A 15,311-nucleotide genomic window follows, 5' to 3' on the forward strand; every position below is an offset into this window, starting at 1 on the left:
AGTTACAGACAACGACCGCATAGCCTTCATCTTACTGCCTCTTTCTTAATTCAATCTGAACTTACAAGTTCTGTAAAATTTTCCAAGTTTTTTCTCAATTAGGACGCCGGCCAATTACTTAAAGAGCTGTGGCGGGGGAGCTGTCTGTGTATAACAGTGACATTTAGAGTCTGGTCAAGTATTTATCTGCGACGCCCGAGAGTCATTCCTCCTGCACAGCCGGCACCAGCAGGCCAGGCCTCTTGGTTCCCCAGCCGTACCTAGAGTAAAGACCGCAAAGAGCTGGGTCTCCCACGTTTACAGGAGCACGAGAATTTGCTCGAGTTGTAGCCGGGAAAAAGAACCGATAAAAATCTTGGAGAGCAGAGAAGCTGAAGCCACAGCTTCCCGGACCGACAGCACCAGGCCTCAGCCTCGCGATAGCCGCCGGGTTACCGAGGCGACGCTTCCGGCTGGCGCGCGCAGCCCTGGGAGCAGGGGAGTCGTGAAACGGGCGGCTAGACCTGCCCGTCGCCGTGAATTCGCCAGCGGGAGCGCGCTCGCGGCCGCGCGTTCTCTGCTTTCCCGGCTCCGTCGCTGACGCGTCGTAGACGTTGGGGAGCGGGAGGCAGCGGCAGCGGGGTCGGGATGAACAGCGGCGGCGGCTTCGGTTTGGGCTTGGGCTTCGGCCTCACCCCTACGGCGGTGATTCAGGTGACGAATTTGTCGTCGGCGGTGACCAGCGAGCAGATGCGGACGCTTTTTTCTTTCCTAGGAGAAATCGAGGAGCTGCGGCTCTACCCCCCGGAGTAAGTGCTCGAGCTCGGCTGGGGGAGGGGCGCGGGCGCCATAGAGACCTCGGGAACCGAGGCGTGGGGGAGAGCGCGGACGGGGGCGCGCGGTGCCCGTCACGTGACGCCGGGCTTCCCTTGGTGCCCATGTTTCATGAGGGCGCGGGGGCCTGGGGCTCCGCAGGCCTGCCCTCCTTGTTAGTGGGACTTGGAGGGTTAACCCCTGCACCGGGCCCTTAGAGAGGCTTTAGACAGGTTGCCTTTTTCTTGCTTCTTGGACTTGTGGTCGCCGCCGGGTCCTCGAATTCATGCCTCCTCCCCCTTTTTTTCCCGAACTTAAGATGGCCGCAGATGGGCCCGGAATAGTCCTCATGGTAGACGCCTGTTAGCGTTTTGCAACGTGAAAAGCGCGGAGACTGCGCCTGAGAAACTGTCCAGTTCTTAGGGCCTCAGTGTCAGGCCGTTATTGCTGGCGAGAAAGCCTGCGGCTGACAAGGTGGAATCAGGGCTCTGTTTGTCCCCAGGGCGGTGTTCACAAACTTAGCATCTTCTTGGTTACCCTAACCGAGCCCATCCATGTTGATGAAGATCATGTCTATTCATCCTTTTGGCAACAGATTAAAATTTCCTCCTGGAAGGTGACACGGTCCTGAACCTTTAAGAGAAAGTATCAGTCGGTGCGGGATTATCCCTGCTGTGTACTTCTAGAAGTCCAGATCTCGACTGGCGTTCACAGGTCGCAGACACTTCCTAAGTAGTGTATTTTGAAGTGAGATTTCCCTTGGATAATACTATCTACTCACAAAATTTGTAAGGGATTTGCAGGTAGTTCACATTCTTACACGCATAAACTGTGTTTTTTTCTTTTAGATCTTGGAATCTTAAAATCCTCAGTATTTTGTGTCAAAATCCTTTGAAAGAAGGGATGATTGGGGTTTTACAAGTCAAAGAGAATAAAAAGCTCTTTACTTAAACATGGTGCATTAATGTGGAGTTAGTGTGTCACAAACTGTAATACATTTTGCAAGACTGTAACAGAAATAAAACACATGGGCCAGGCAAAATCCTTAACCGGTTTTTCCATAAGTGCAATCCCTTATTCCTGTTTTTCAAAAATATTGACATGCTTTACTAACAGCACGTTTTCTGCTCTGTAATGAAGTTGTCATAACCTGGTTCTTATGTTAAAGATGTGTTTGCAGATTTGGGCAGAAATGGATAAAAATGCAATAATAGTAGTTGTATTGAAGACATAATTGTTTTGTGGTGTCATGGACATCTCTGGGAGCTGAGTAGAAATTCATTTGTTTTAAATTTGGGAATATATATCTTTAATAGAATGTGAAAATAATTTCTCGTTAACTTTGTAAGAATTTGGTTGCTAATATGAAAATTCAGATTTAAAATTTTATTCTTTTGGCATGAGGCAGTGATTCAGGTGCTTTTTAGTTTTTAAACATTAAGGATTAGTGTAGACATTCATTGTAAACGTTAAAAATTCTTATTTGTCATCTTTTTTATGCTGCCAGATGATAAGTAACCAGAATTTCTGTTTTAACTTTGCAAAATAAATGAATCTCATATGTCATGGAAACCTTTTTACAGTAGTAGGAAATTTTTTTTTTCAGTAAGCTTATTATTGAGGTATAATGTGCATACAGAAAAGTGCATGGATAAGTGTACAGCATCATGAATTTTCACAAAGTGAAAATACCTGTGTAACCAGCACCCAGATAAGGATTATCTGCACCCTGTAAATTCCCCTGTGCCCTCTGTCAAGTGACTAACCCCTGAAGGGTAATCTTGTCCTATTTCTAACACCATTTCTAACATCAACACCTGTGTTGATTTTTTGCTCGCTGGGTTTCTTCACTGCTCTGGTCTTAAAAAGTACTAATAAGAAAGGTAAAATCTGTCAACTACTTATTTAAGTTTATTTAGTTAAAAAAATTAATATAACCAGTATAGTCACTTTGAGAAATGGAGAAAAAGAAACACCACATGTGATACCACCCTCTCAAAACCTCTGTCCATTTTCATGTAATTCCCTCTAGTCCTTTTGATATGTGTGTTTATTTTAATATAGTGTAATCCAAGGATTTATACACTGTGATTGTAAACTTTTTTCATTCACCCTGTAATAAGCATTTTTCATATTGCTGCATTTTATTTATAGTAATAATATTTAAAGACTGTAATATGTCTTAAGTGTTAATGTGTTTTTGAAATTCTGTCATTGGATATTTGGTTGCTTGTGTATGTGTGTGTGTGTGTGTGTGTGTGTTATAAGTCAGTGGATTTTAGCTAGAAGCATTTGAAAATGTGTATTTCTGATTGTCAACCATGAATGAGGCCTGCTGGCATTTAGTGGGTGTTAGTAATTCATAAGAAAGTCTTACACAAGGAAGAATTGTGCCATCCAGAGTGTCACTGGAGCCCTACTGAGAAACCCTGTTATGATTAATGTTTTCGTACGTAAACTGTATACTTTGTCCATGTTTTGGATTATATCCTTTTTGATTGATCCTCAAAGGATGTATATTAATATAATAAGATACTGGATGTATTATTACCACATTGACTTTTTAAAACATTGTACAGTGCCGTCACCATATTTAATGAAAAACAAAATAACCAGTTAGGACCCAGGAAATTTAACTGATGCTCAAAAAGTTGGTTCTGTGATTTCTGCATTAAATTCCCACTGAGAAATTCTGATTTTGGGAAAATGATTGTAGGAAGTTTTATATTAAAAAAAGTGAAACTTGATTCAACAAATGTGGTCAAAGTAAAATCTGCTTTATTTGGGTGCTGCTTTGGGAACCGCTACTTTCTTTAGACCAGATGGAATATGTAGCTGCCTTCTAAAAATTAAAACTGTAGGTCAAAATTACACTTTAAAATGATAATGCTATTTAATTAAAAAAAGTAAATCTAGTCATTAGTTTAGATATACTAGAGAGATCTAAATATAAGACTTGGAAACATACTGATTTACGCATAAACTAATACATTTGTGTGCTGAGATATTCATCATTGCTCTTTAGGCTTGCCGCTGTATCATATTTTAGCCTATAATGTTCAAAATAAAATAGTGTTATTACCTCTCCTGAAAAGTGCAAATGTTTACATTTTTATAAAGTAAATATAAATTGATCTTTACTCTCCATTTTAAGGAAGGTGATTAGAGATGAAGGTGAAGAAAATTGCTTAAAGCAGTGGTGTAGACGTGTCTAGTATCCATGCTCCTATGATGATGCTGTTCAGAGCAGACCGGTCTATTTTAACCAGTCCGTGGGGCTTATCAAATGTTGGGGGCATGTCTTAACATGTAGTTGCTTTACTAACCATGCTCATATTTCCTATTCCTGTGGATGTTTTAAATTTGAAAAGATGTGGGTTTCAAGTAGGAGTATTTGGAAATGTGTTTTTATTTTCAACAGTGATTATTTAGGTTTCCATTCTTGCACAAAAGGATCTGTCAATTTAGGAAATGTACTTTGAGTGGTGGCTTGTGAGGTTCTTGAAAATTTCAGTGATAAAAGAGAGTATATTGTTGCAATTGCTAGGGCTTTAGTAGCTCAGTTTAATTACAGATTTTTTTGGTGGCAAAGGACAAAAACAATGTTACCAGTCTAGCTCAAAAAGAGACATTACTAAAAAGATGGAGATTTCCCTAAATTGAAGAATAAAGACTATAGTACAGTTAGGCCTTGTGGGAACTGGGACTGGGACCCAGAAAGGTATCAGCATCTAAGGTGACTATCTGTGTCTTCTCACAGGCTTTATTGTTGGCTCAGTTTGTTTCTGTGTATCTGTTCAGTTTCTTTGAAGTCTTATTCTGTACTCACTCATCTGGCATCTGACCCAGGCCCTGACTCGAAGTGATTTTCCAGCCCAAGAGAAATTATCTGATTGTTCCAAGTCCCTTTAGTCAAGCCACGCAAATTATAGGTTGCTGGTTAGCCAGTGAAATGGGCCCTTGTGTCATGTGGCTAATGAGTTGTAGCTGGACGTGTTTACAAGATATGTTGAGGGTTTCACGACAGGAAACAGATAAAGGTCTATGCTGAAAGTATGTAGAATGTCTTGGTAGCATGTATAGGAGGGGTACCTAAATCACTTTGGTATCTTAAAATGGCTTTCCAGAAGACTTGTAAACCTGACCCTTGAAGAAAAGTGGAATTACCATTCAAAAAGGGAGTTAGAGAGGACATCATAGCCAAATGGAACAATATGTCCAAAGATGGCCCAGATGTTCAGGATGTGTTCTGAGAACCACAGGTATTTTGGTGCATTTAGATGACGAACCAAGAACGGAAGGGTGGCTTTGAGGAAATTTAAGGAGTGGAGTGACATGATGAAATTTAGGGTTTAGAAAGATTACTCTGGCAGCTTTTGTGGAAGACCATTAATAAGGAGTTGAGATTGGAGGATTGGTTAGGAGCGATTGTAGTAATCCAGGTGAGAGATGATGAGGGCCTGAATTAAGACATTGATAATGAGGATGATGAAAGAATTAATGTGACAGATATTTGGGAGGCAGTCTTCACATGATTTAATGACCAGTTGTCTGAATAAAGAGAGAAGAGTCAAAGATGGAAACAACCCTCAAATTGTAGTTTGGTAAAAACAGATGATTACTTATACTAAACTGGTGGGGTGGGGAACGCTCCCCATTGTGGTCACGCACGCTGGGTTGAAGCTGCTGTGGCAGCCACCCGTCTCTCAAGTGTTGCTGGTCTCTGTGGCAGAGGAAAAGAGCCGAGCAGTGCCGCTTAAAGCTACCAAATAGTGACACATGTCAGTTTTGCTCCTATTTAATTAGCCAAAGCAAGTTGCATGGCCACTTTTAAACTTCAAGGAACAATGAAATGGAATTTTACCATGTAGTCAGAAGGAGATTTGGAAATATTTGGTGAACAGATTAATTCACTAATAATTTAGTGAACATTAGTGACTCCCAGATTTTGAGTTGGGTAATGTATCTTTAACTGAGATATAAAGTATAGGACAAAGGGCAACGTTGACAGGAAGGAGGATGATGAATTTATTTTAGACTCACTAAATTAAGGGGTGGGCCCCATGACTATCAAGGTGTACTGTTGCAGCAGGCGCTTGGATCTAGGAGTCTAGAGCTCAGGAGAGGTCTAAATTGGAGATTTGGTAACGTAAAGGTGAGTTAAATCCGGATGCATGTTTACCTCAGTGACAGATGCATAAAGTACTTGACTTAAATGTTGAGGAGAGGAGGGTTGGAATGGGCTGGCCTGAAGCCTGGAGTGGATGACCTTAGGCAGGAGTGAATTGAGTTGAGCTGAGTGAGAAAGAGGTAGGGTCTTATTTTCATTTTTGCAACTTTAATTAGCCTGACTACTTACGTTAATAATAATAAAAATAGTTTAAAGTTCTAAACGCAAATATAATTTATCATCACAGTGTTTGGTCAATAGCATAATTATGTATATTTAACCATTATCAAGATGGATTTGTTGCTATATGTGAAAGATTTTTTTATTTTAAAAATGATGAATATTTGTGGAATTACTAATTAAATACTACATTAAAATAGTTTAAAAATTCTCGGTTAGTTGAATGATTAAGGTTGCATGAGATATTTAATTAGTTGATTAGACTTTAAGTCCCATCTTTGCCATTTGCCAGGTCTAGGATTGTGATCAACTTCCTTGACTTGTTTTGTAAAGTAAACTACTGTTATTGCACAAGGCATATGTGATATTTTTCAAATGATCTCTCTTCTTTTTTAGTGTGAAAAATCATAATGTTTTAAAGGATTGAGCATTTATCTTATTTATTAGATATATATTTAGTTTGGGTCTTTTCTTTCTTGCTAAGACACTTATAGACTTCAACTGAAAATAATTATGGACAGATTGACAAAATGATCATCCATGAGGATAGGATATTTTGGAATCTAACAAGATGGAGTCATATTATGGAAAAATTGCTTTCATCTGTGCTGTGTCTAGTTCCTTTTTACTATAGGCCTGCCTAGATTGAACTGAATCTAGTGGGACTTGTAAGAGTCTATGCTCTTTTGCATATGAAATATGTAAAATTTTGTTTGCAAAATCTTTTGTCTGGAAAATCACAAGGCTACCTAGCCTAAAATAGCCTAGTAAGTATATGAAAAAGACCTTAATTTTAGGTTCCATGTTATCTGATTGTTTCAAAGACTGTTGTGAAGTTTTTAGTGATTTAAATGCCAGGGAGTCACATTAGGAAGGGTTGCAAGTGGTTACAAAACTTGGAGTCTTGAGAATTGGGGCTTTTATAAAGGGATTTTGCCTACTGATGATGATACACTGGTTGAACATCTTTGGGTTAAATCAGCTGTTTACACATTTCACTCAGATTAAGAATTCATTTATTTAAATTTCAGGTTTTCACAAATAAGGCTCTAGGCCTGCCTAGATTGCCTCAGTCTTTGCAAACAAATCACCATTAAAATACTAAATTTTGCTAATTCATGTCTTAATGATACTTAGCACCAAAAATTCTTGCCTTGATTATGTAATGTGATGTGAAGATGTAAGAAAGAAATTTTAAATGAAAGTGACAAAAACCAAGTGTTTATTAGTCCAATCGTTTTTCTTTTTATCTTGCAGCAACGCGCCTCTTGCTTTTTCTTCCAAAGTATGTTATGTTAAGTTTCGTGACCCATCAAGTGTTGGCGTGGCCCAGCATCTAACTAACACGGTTTTTATTGACAGAGCTCTCATAGTTGTTCCTTGTGCTGAAGGTTGGTATCTCACATGTTTTTTTTCTATTATTTAAATCTCTGTCCTGTCTGTTACTAACTTTGGTTTTCCTGGAAATTGGCAAGTATATAGTACTCGGGGGTGTGTGTGTTTAAGAATGAAATTTGGAGAAGGAAGGAAGTTTTATCTAATAATGAAATATATTAAAATGGTTAATTTATTACTTAATGTATGTTTGAGATTTTATAGCTAAACATTTAAAAACTTCATAAATTACTTGGCTTTTCTGGTTTGCTTTGGCTTTCTCTAGTCAATTTGCAAGTTGTAAAGAAAGCTTTTTCAAATTAAAAAAAGTATTAAGTTGGTAGGGAAAATTATTTTAAATGTGTAAGTAAGCAAGCATTTGCCCCTGTGTATACAGTATTAATGATATTACATAAATTAAAATAGTGTACACATTTTGCCAAATTAGAGTTAAATGATATTTGTTTATAAGAAAAAATTTTCATAATTTAAGCTTTAAGTATCCTCTTAAGGTAATTTACCTTAGTTGTTACTGAGACCATTATTTCATATTCATTGTAATTGTTTGCTGTGCAACTGGAATTTACTTTTTTCTTTTACTGGCTTTTTTTGGGGGAGGGGGCAGTTGAAGAAAAATCACAGAAAGCAATTTTCCAAAGCCTCAATCAAGGAAATAGTTGTTGAAGATGGGAACAAGGCCAAAGGCCTTTTATTTATTTGTTAAATTTATGACTTGACCTGCTTTAAGAGCTAATTATTACTAATATTTATTTTTTTAGTAACTTCTGTTTACAGAGCCACTCACATGTAATAGGCTATGCTGAATTTGACAGTTCTGGTGTGTAATTAACTTGTATTCAGAACACTGACTATGGCATGTGTACATGGATTTTAGAATTGGGTTATTATGATTTAAATGTCTTTAAAATATATTTTCACTGGTGACTGGTGCTAACTGCAACATAAAAAATTTATCTGAAACAGTTTACTGAGCTTTCATATGTAATGTTTTAAAACATCTTTTAGAAACCAGGCTAACATTAAAATAACTTAATGTATAATAAAGTTTGCTACACTTTCAAGGCTTTATGCTTATTTCAGAATACCTATTCTGGGATGTCAAAAACATTACAGTCAGATACAGTGAGTACCATTCTGTTATTTTTGAAGTTCCAGAATAGGACATTCTGAATTTTTTCAGATAAATTTGAAAGTATTTTTCCCATGCCTGGGGGTTAGAGTGGGGTAGGGAGAATAAAAATAGATGAAAATTAATTATTTCCTAAATCTGTGCTTATCTACTGATCCTTAAGGGGACAGTGAGCCCAAAATTGGAGAGCAAGGTGAGAAAAGAGCTGGTAATGGTTTAGTTCTGCACAACAAGTTGATATCAATTTCACACCAAATGAACTGCATGGGAAAAAAGGAATCAGGTAGAAAGTTTATTAAATGGGAATATTAATTGTATCAGAAAATTATGCCACCAGCAGCACAGGATCTTGTGTTACGTTGGTTTATTACTGAATTGGAAGAAATAATTTTATCAGTCTTGCTTTGTTGGAACCTTGCTGTAGTCCCATAGAATTTTTCATATATGTGAGAAGCCCTGACCGTGATTTTTCGTAAACGTTCATGGTTATGGGCGTGTAGAGGTTCCCTTTTTTGTTTGTTTTACTTGATAGAGGTGAATAAATGCACATGTATTATAATAGCTTTTGAATGTTTTTAATATTACCATTTGGAGACAAAGTTTCACTACTTTTGAACATGAAAATTTAAGTATATTTTTATTGCAATTTAGTTATAAGTATTTTAGAACACTAACCTATGAAATAATTGGTATTGGAAAAACTTTCATATGTACATTTTTTCATTAGTTAAAGTAAATACAATAGAGATGAATTTATAGAACCTGAAGAATGTCACAGTGAGCTGTTAAAGATCTGATTATGCACTACAAGCGAAGTAATACTGTATTATTTTACTAAAAAAGATAGCAAAGTGAGTTTGAAATAAACCAAAGGGAAGAGTTCCAGTGGAGTAAGCTCTGTGAGAGGAGATATACTGTGGTGCTGTAAGCAGTCTTCTGTTTACTTCACTGCTTACATTTCCTCGATGTTATAGAAACAGCAGTATGAAAGAAATAAGAAAACCATAGAAACAATTTTAAGAAAAGTTTTTTCAGTTTCTTTCAATTTGCTGTTTTTTCAGTGCAGACAGTAATATGAGAGGATCCTAAGCTGTATAAGTCATGTTTGATGTGTAGTAGTTTCATATATAGTAAGCATTAGCTATTGTTAATAAAACATGCCATTTCAAAATAAAATATACTTTTCATTATACTCATCCAAATATGATCTCTTTTTGTTGTTGCGTGCATCTCAGATTTCTTTTTATAAATGTTAACACTTAGAAAAAGATAAGGTCAAACATAACAAGGGTGTCAGCCTAATCATCAGTCGTAACTTTATGTCCACATTTTCTGGTAGATGGATTTTGACTATTAATTTGGTTTTGTATGTTTTCTCTATGTGATATTTGTGCATTATTAGATGACTAGACTGGCCAAGGCAGACCTGTTACACTTGCCTGAGTTAGGCATTGTTTGCCATGCCACTAAACCTGCCGTCAAGTGAAACCTTCATTGGGGAAATGAGATCGGAGTCTGAACCGCAGAAGATGGACGCCCTGTCTCTGTTTTTTATTGTTTTACTTTTATTTCATTTTCTTTATTTTGTCCCTTTTTTTTGTTTTTGTTTTTGTTTTTGTTTTGTTAAATCTCTTTCACTTTAACTTGTGAGCTGGTTTTCCAGTTCTTTGTAAATGGTATTCCATTAAGGGTTCATAACGTTGTGTTGCAAATTATGTTGGGAGATGATTAGCAGAGTCAACCTTAAGATAAAATAAATTTTCACAGTAAATTAGGATACAGTGTTGTGAAGCTTAGAGTGAGTCTTAACTGGTGTTGATACGCTGATCAAGCACTTTTTGTTCTTGAAACACTAAAACACGGGTCAGATTCTTAGGAACACTTTTTGATCTCAGTGCAACATTTTTGCAGCTTTTCTCCCAAGTCTGCATCTCTCATAAAAACCAACTGATAGCTTTTAGTTTTCATCCTTCCCCCTAGAATTTTAGGCATACAAAATCATCAAGGAAAATAAGTAAATTTCTTATAAAAATTGGGGGGTAGAGGACAAGAACAGACTTTCACTTTTATGATAGTTCGTAGAAAATAACATTTCCTTGACGTATAAAGACTTTTAGTTTCCTATGTGGGGAATGGATATTTGAGAAACTGGAGTACTTACTTGTGTGTGTGTTTCTCTGCTTGCTTGAATTTTTTGTTGAAAAATTTTCAGAGGTTACTAGCTTCTGAATGGATTCTAAGATTAGGATTAATACTTTAATACTGTGAGAGATGTTTTTCCTCTCAGTTTTTGAGGAGTATAGTTTGGGAAAAATGCTGAATGCTTACTGGTTTTATACTTTTGTACACTCATAGTATTTGGAGTGTAAATTTGATAGAATTCTATCTTGGACATTAAGGGATGGAACTTTTTTCTTAAAGTATTTTTAATGGTAATTAGAATAAGAAAACAATATTTTGCTTACAGTTAGACTTAATATTTATAATAGTTTGTTACTACTGTTAGAGGCAGTGAGGGTCAGACAATTATGCTGATAGTTTTTTTAAGCCAAAAGTAAAAGTCTTTATAATATTAAGTGATCAACTTTTGGCTTGTGTTGAATACCCTTTTTGTTTGTGTAGTCTTTCTATACTGTCTTATATGGATAGTTTTGCTTATTTAATTGACAAGTAATGTTAAATTGGGGACATTATTAGACTGGAACTCTTAATTTGTTTTTTAGATGCATAAATTAGGGTAGTGAAGTATAGAGTTTGCACCTCAGAACCTCAATTGATTTATCAAGATGTGTTCAGTTTTTACAAACATTTTGAAAGTAATACCTATTTATGATAAAACAGGTCTGATAGCAATATAAATAGTATAGTATATATGTGGGTATACAGATACATGTGTGTTAATACTAGTAACTAATAAATATAAAACAAATTATTGTTTTTTGATGTTTTCAGTAAGGCCTAGTTACCTTTTATTTATCTTTATGCATGTTAAAAAATCTGTGCTTATGCAGAATTTACACGAAATAATAAAATAACTTTGTTTTTGAAATTAGTAAATTAAGGTAGTATAGACTTAGATGTTGCGAAGCTTAGAAAAAAGTAGGCATTTGCTAAAGCTAATAAAATGTAGTTTTTCTGTTCCTTTGTCAGGCGTAATCATTATTTAAAGCAAGTTTTCAGATCGTCTTGAATTCCATCCATGTTTAGAGATATATTCAGATAATATTGTTTAGAGATTTATCCCCGCACATCTGGTTGTTTTAAATAGAATTTTTACCACTAAAACCTAGCATGGTGCTTTTGAAAATTTACTCCATATGCTATTTTCAATTTAGCTTGACTTCGTACACTGTGTTTTAAATTACTTTTGAAGAATTCTTATGGAAATATGTAGGCAACTACCACATAATTATGAGTAGTTCTTTTAAAATAACTGTATGTAGTGAACTTTTTAATATTTTTTTTGGATGGAGGAGAGAGACGACCAGGAAAAATGCATGAAAGTTGCAGTCCTCATCAAAATCAATTGCTTAGAGTTCAGTAATTAAATATGGCAAATTGATGTACTTATTTCAGAGTAAATTTTTCATTTTTTAGTTGTAGAGATATTTTCTTCTTAGTGTCTAAGATTATTTTAGTATTGTTGCCATTATTGTTATTAGGCAGTTAAGATGTTTATAAGCAAGACATTTAGGCATTAACCACCCTTCTTCAAATAAGTATACATAAATTGGTTCTAAAAGTCAATAGTTTAAGAAGTTTCCTGAGAGTAGGGAACTTTTTTGTTAGTCATTCTCAAAAATTTTAAGTTTCCCGAGGCATATTCTTTGGAACTAGATTCTTTTAGGCATCTCCAGTGTTGGTGAGATTCCTTATTAATTGAGTGCGTAGAGGCTTCCTTTTAAATTGAAGCTGATTACAAGCAGTGGGCCTTTGTGTTTCTGTCTGCTTAAAGTTGAATGGAATCTATTGGAAGGTTATCAAAATTGTTTGCATCACAAGTAGGTAGTTTCAGTAGCAGGATAGGGGCACTTAGTAAGGAACAAATTTCAATTCGCACATATTTGTTTTCTCTTTTTCTTTTTTTTGACTAATTTGGTTATTTGCCATTTCTGGGGATTAAACTTTAAAAAATGTTCTTCTTTTCTGTATCTGATGTTCTGTGTGCTATTAGTGATGCAGCCAACACGAACGGTTGTCATGTGTAACACAACTTTCGATCACCGCGAAAACACCGTCCTGGGAAAGCGTCCATGCTTGATATCGTTTGGTTCATGAACATTAAGTTTCCAGTACAGGTGACCCATAGCTCAAAGTGTTAAATAATTGTCTACATTATTCAGTTTTTAAAATAATATTCCATTAATGAGATTGTTAGTCTTTGAAGTTTTGCTCACTTTTGTTTTTCCTAGTAGAGCAGGATAAAAGGAAAGACTTAAGTTCTTAATTATTTCTTTATATGGATCTGATAGATTCATTTATTATTATTATTTTTTAAGTGCAAGGGTAATTGTAAAATCATAGTGTAAAGTTTGTGTGGTGTTTCTGCTTTCTGTAATGTTTGAAACTTGCCTCTGCAGGTAAAATCCCAGAGGAATCTAAAGCCCTCTCTTTATTGGCTCCTGCTCCAACCATGACAAGTCTGATGCCTGGTGCAGGCTTGCTTCCCATACCGACCCCAAACCCCTTGACTACAGTAAGTACTGTACACCCTCTTCTAAAAGGGTGAATGTTCAACTGTGTAGTCAGTTGAAGAAAGAGCTTAGAAAATTATTTCCGTTTTGAATCTTTTTTTTAATGGAAAGGATTAGAAATGTCTACTAAATTTTTTCCCCCCATATTATCACTGACTTAAACTGCGTTTTGGAATTACTTCTGAAGTAGTTGGGGATTCATTTAAATTTGAGAACTAGACTAGATTAGTCATTAGAAAATCAGTTATTGAAACTCTGTGTTTTAGATAGCATGGAGAATTGGAGAATCTAGGTAACTATATTTCCAAGTTCATGAGGACTAAATACATTTAAAAAATGTGAAATGATCCACAGCCTTGGTAATAGGAAAAAATATCTCACAGAAGCATTTGTCTGATACTGAGAAAATGTAACAAGATAAAAACATGGCAAAAATATTTTTTCATTAACTATGGAATTAAGTAGTAATTTAATGCCTCCTTTGTGGTTTCCAAGTGGGATTAAAAAAGGATTTTGCTGTTACTGGGCTCTTGGTTTGTAGGTAAAAGATTCTGGTCATGTTTTGTTTTAAAAGAAGGGTCATTTTCCTTCAAAAATAAACCTAAGAAGGATTATTTTTCTTCAAAAATAAACCCAAGACAAAGCATAATTTATGAAGAATAATGTCAGAAAACTTGGGAAAGGTGGCCCATTGTCATTTGGCTCTTGGTTCCCTCTCTGACTTTTTTCCTACTTGTTTCCCTGGCTCACTCTACTTCAGCCATATTGGCTTTGTTGTTTCTTGGACATGCCAATCATATTTCTGCCTTAGAGCTTTTGTGCTTATTCATCCTCCGCCTAGAACATTTCTTTTCCAGACATTAAAAAGGTTCACTGTGGGGCTGGCCTGGTGGCATAGCGGTTAAGTGTGCACGCTCCCCTTTGGTGGCCTGGGGTTCAGAGGTTCGGATCCCAGGCACGGACCTACGCATCACTTATCAAGCCATGCTGTAGCAGCGTCCCACGTAAAGTAGAGGAAAATGGGCACGGGTGTTAGCCTGGGGCCAGTCTTCCTCAGCAAAAAAGAGGAGGATTGGCAACAGATGTTAGCTCCAGGCTAATCTTCCTCAAAAAAAACAAAACAAAAAACAAAAAAAAAAGGTTCACTCTTCCATAAGGTTTCTCCTTAAAAGTCACATCTTCAAGGAGGCCAAATTTTCTATGTCAGAAGGCAAAAATGTTACATCTGGAGTCGAGATCATCTTTAACTCATCAGTGACTGATAGGGCAACTAAATACTTAGGTCCCTCAGACCAAAATAGACTAATCTAAAGAAGGGTAATTGTATTGTTACAGAGCAGCCACATCCAATAGAACTTTCTGCTATAATGGAAATGTCTATATCTGTACTATCAAGTAGGGTAGCCACTAGCAACATTTTGCTGTTGAGCACTTGAAATGTAGCTAGTGTGACTGAGGCATTGAATTTAATAATTAAAATTCACATAGCCGTATGTGATCAGTGAGTACCATATTAAATAGCACAGGTATGGAAGAATGCTATAGTGAAAAGGAGAGAGAGACAGGAAAAAGTGTAAAAAAGAACTGAAGGATCTTTACGTTTGAAAAACAAAGGGGTTGGATTAGAGGATTGGAAAAGCCCATTCCACATCTATAATTATATGTCCCAGTGGAGAAATTTGCAAGTCAAAGGGATTGACAGCTGGGAATACCTGGAAAGGCCAGTTTAATGCTTTAAATCCATGCAAAACTAACAATAAGACTCATATTTATGATTTAGCTCGACTGTATCTAATAATTCTCTTGCACAGTGTAAAAAAATATAAGGTATGACCCTCACTCATCTGTGTACCTTAGACCATAGAAGACAAGGTAAGGGAAAAAGGAGTGTGATTACAGGAGCAACACATGGAGAGAGGCTAGGCTCCGAGGGTGGTAGCCTTGACTCAGA

General features: G+C 36.4%; 1 protein-coding gene across 3 annotated transcripts in view; it reads left to right on the top strand.

The window, feature by feature from the left end:
• Nucleotides 1-501: 501 nt before the first annotated feature.
• Nucleotides 502-15,311, top strand: part of SREK1 (splicing regulatory glutamic acid and lysine rich protein 1) — a 37,679-nt gene continuing 22,869 nt past the window's right edge. The window contains exons 1-3 of one of the 3 annotated variants that reach the window (XM_087443351.1): nt 502-788; nt 7,400-7,533; nt 13,247-13,362. In XM_087443351.1, coding sequence (XP_087299477.1) covers nt 628-788; nt 7,400-7,533; nt 13,247-13,362 — 411 coding nt within the window. In that variant the 5' untranslated portion in view covers nt 502-627. The other 2 variants (XM_004422885.3, XM_087443352.1) reach the window with 2 other exon arrangements.

This window comes from Ceratotherium simum, chromosome 18 (assembly GCF_057802395.1).
Source record: "Ceratotherium simum simum isolate JZ-2026a chromosome 18, ASM5780239v1, whole genome shotgun sequence".
NCBI classification, from domain to species: Eukaryota; Metazoa; Chordata; class Mammalia; order Perissodactyla; family Rhinocerotidae; genus Ceratotherium; species Ceratotherium simum.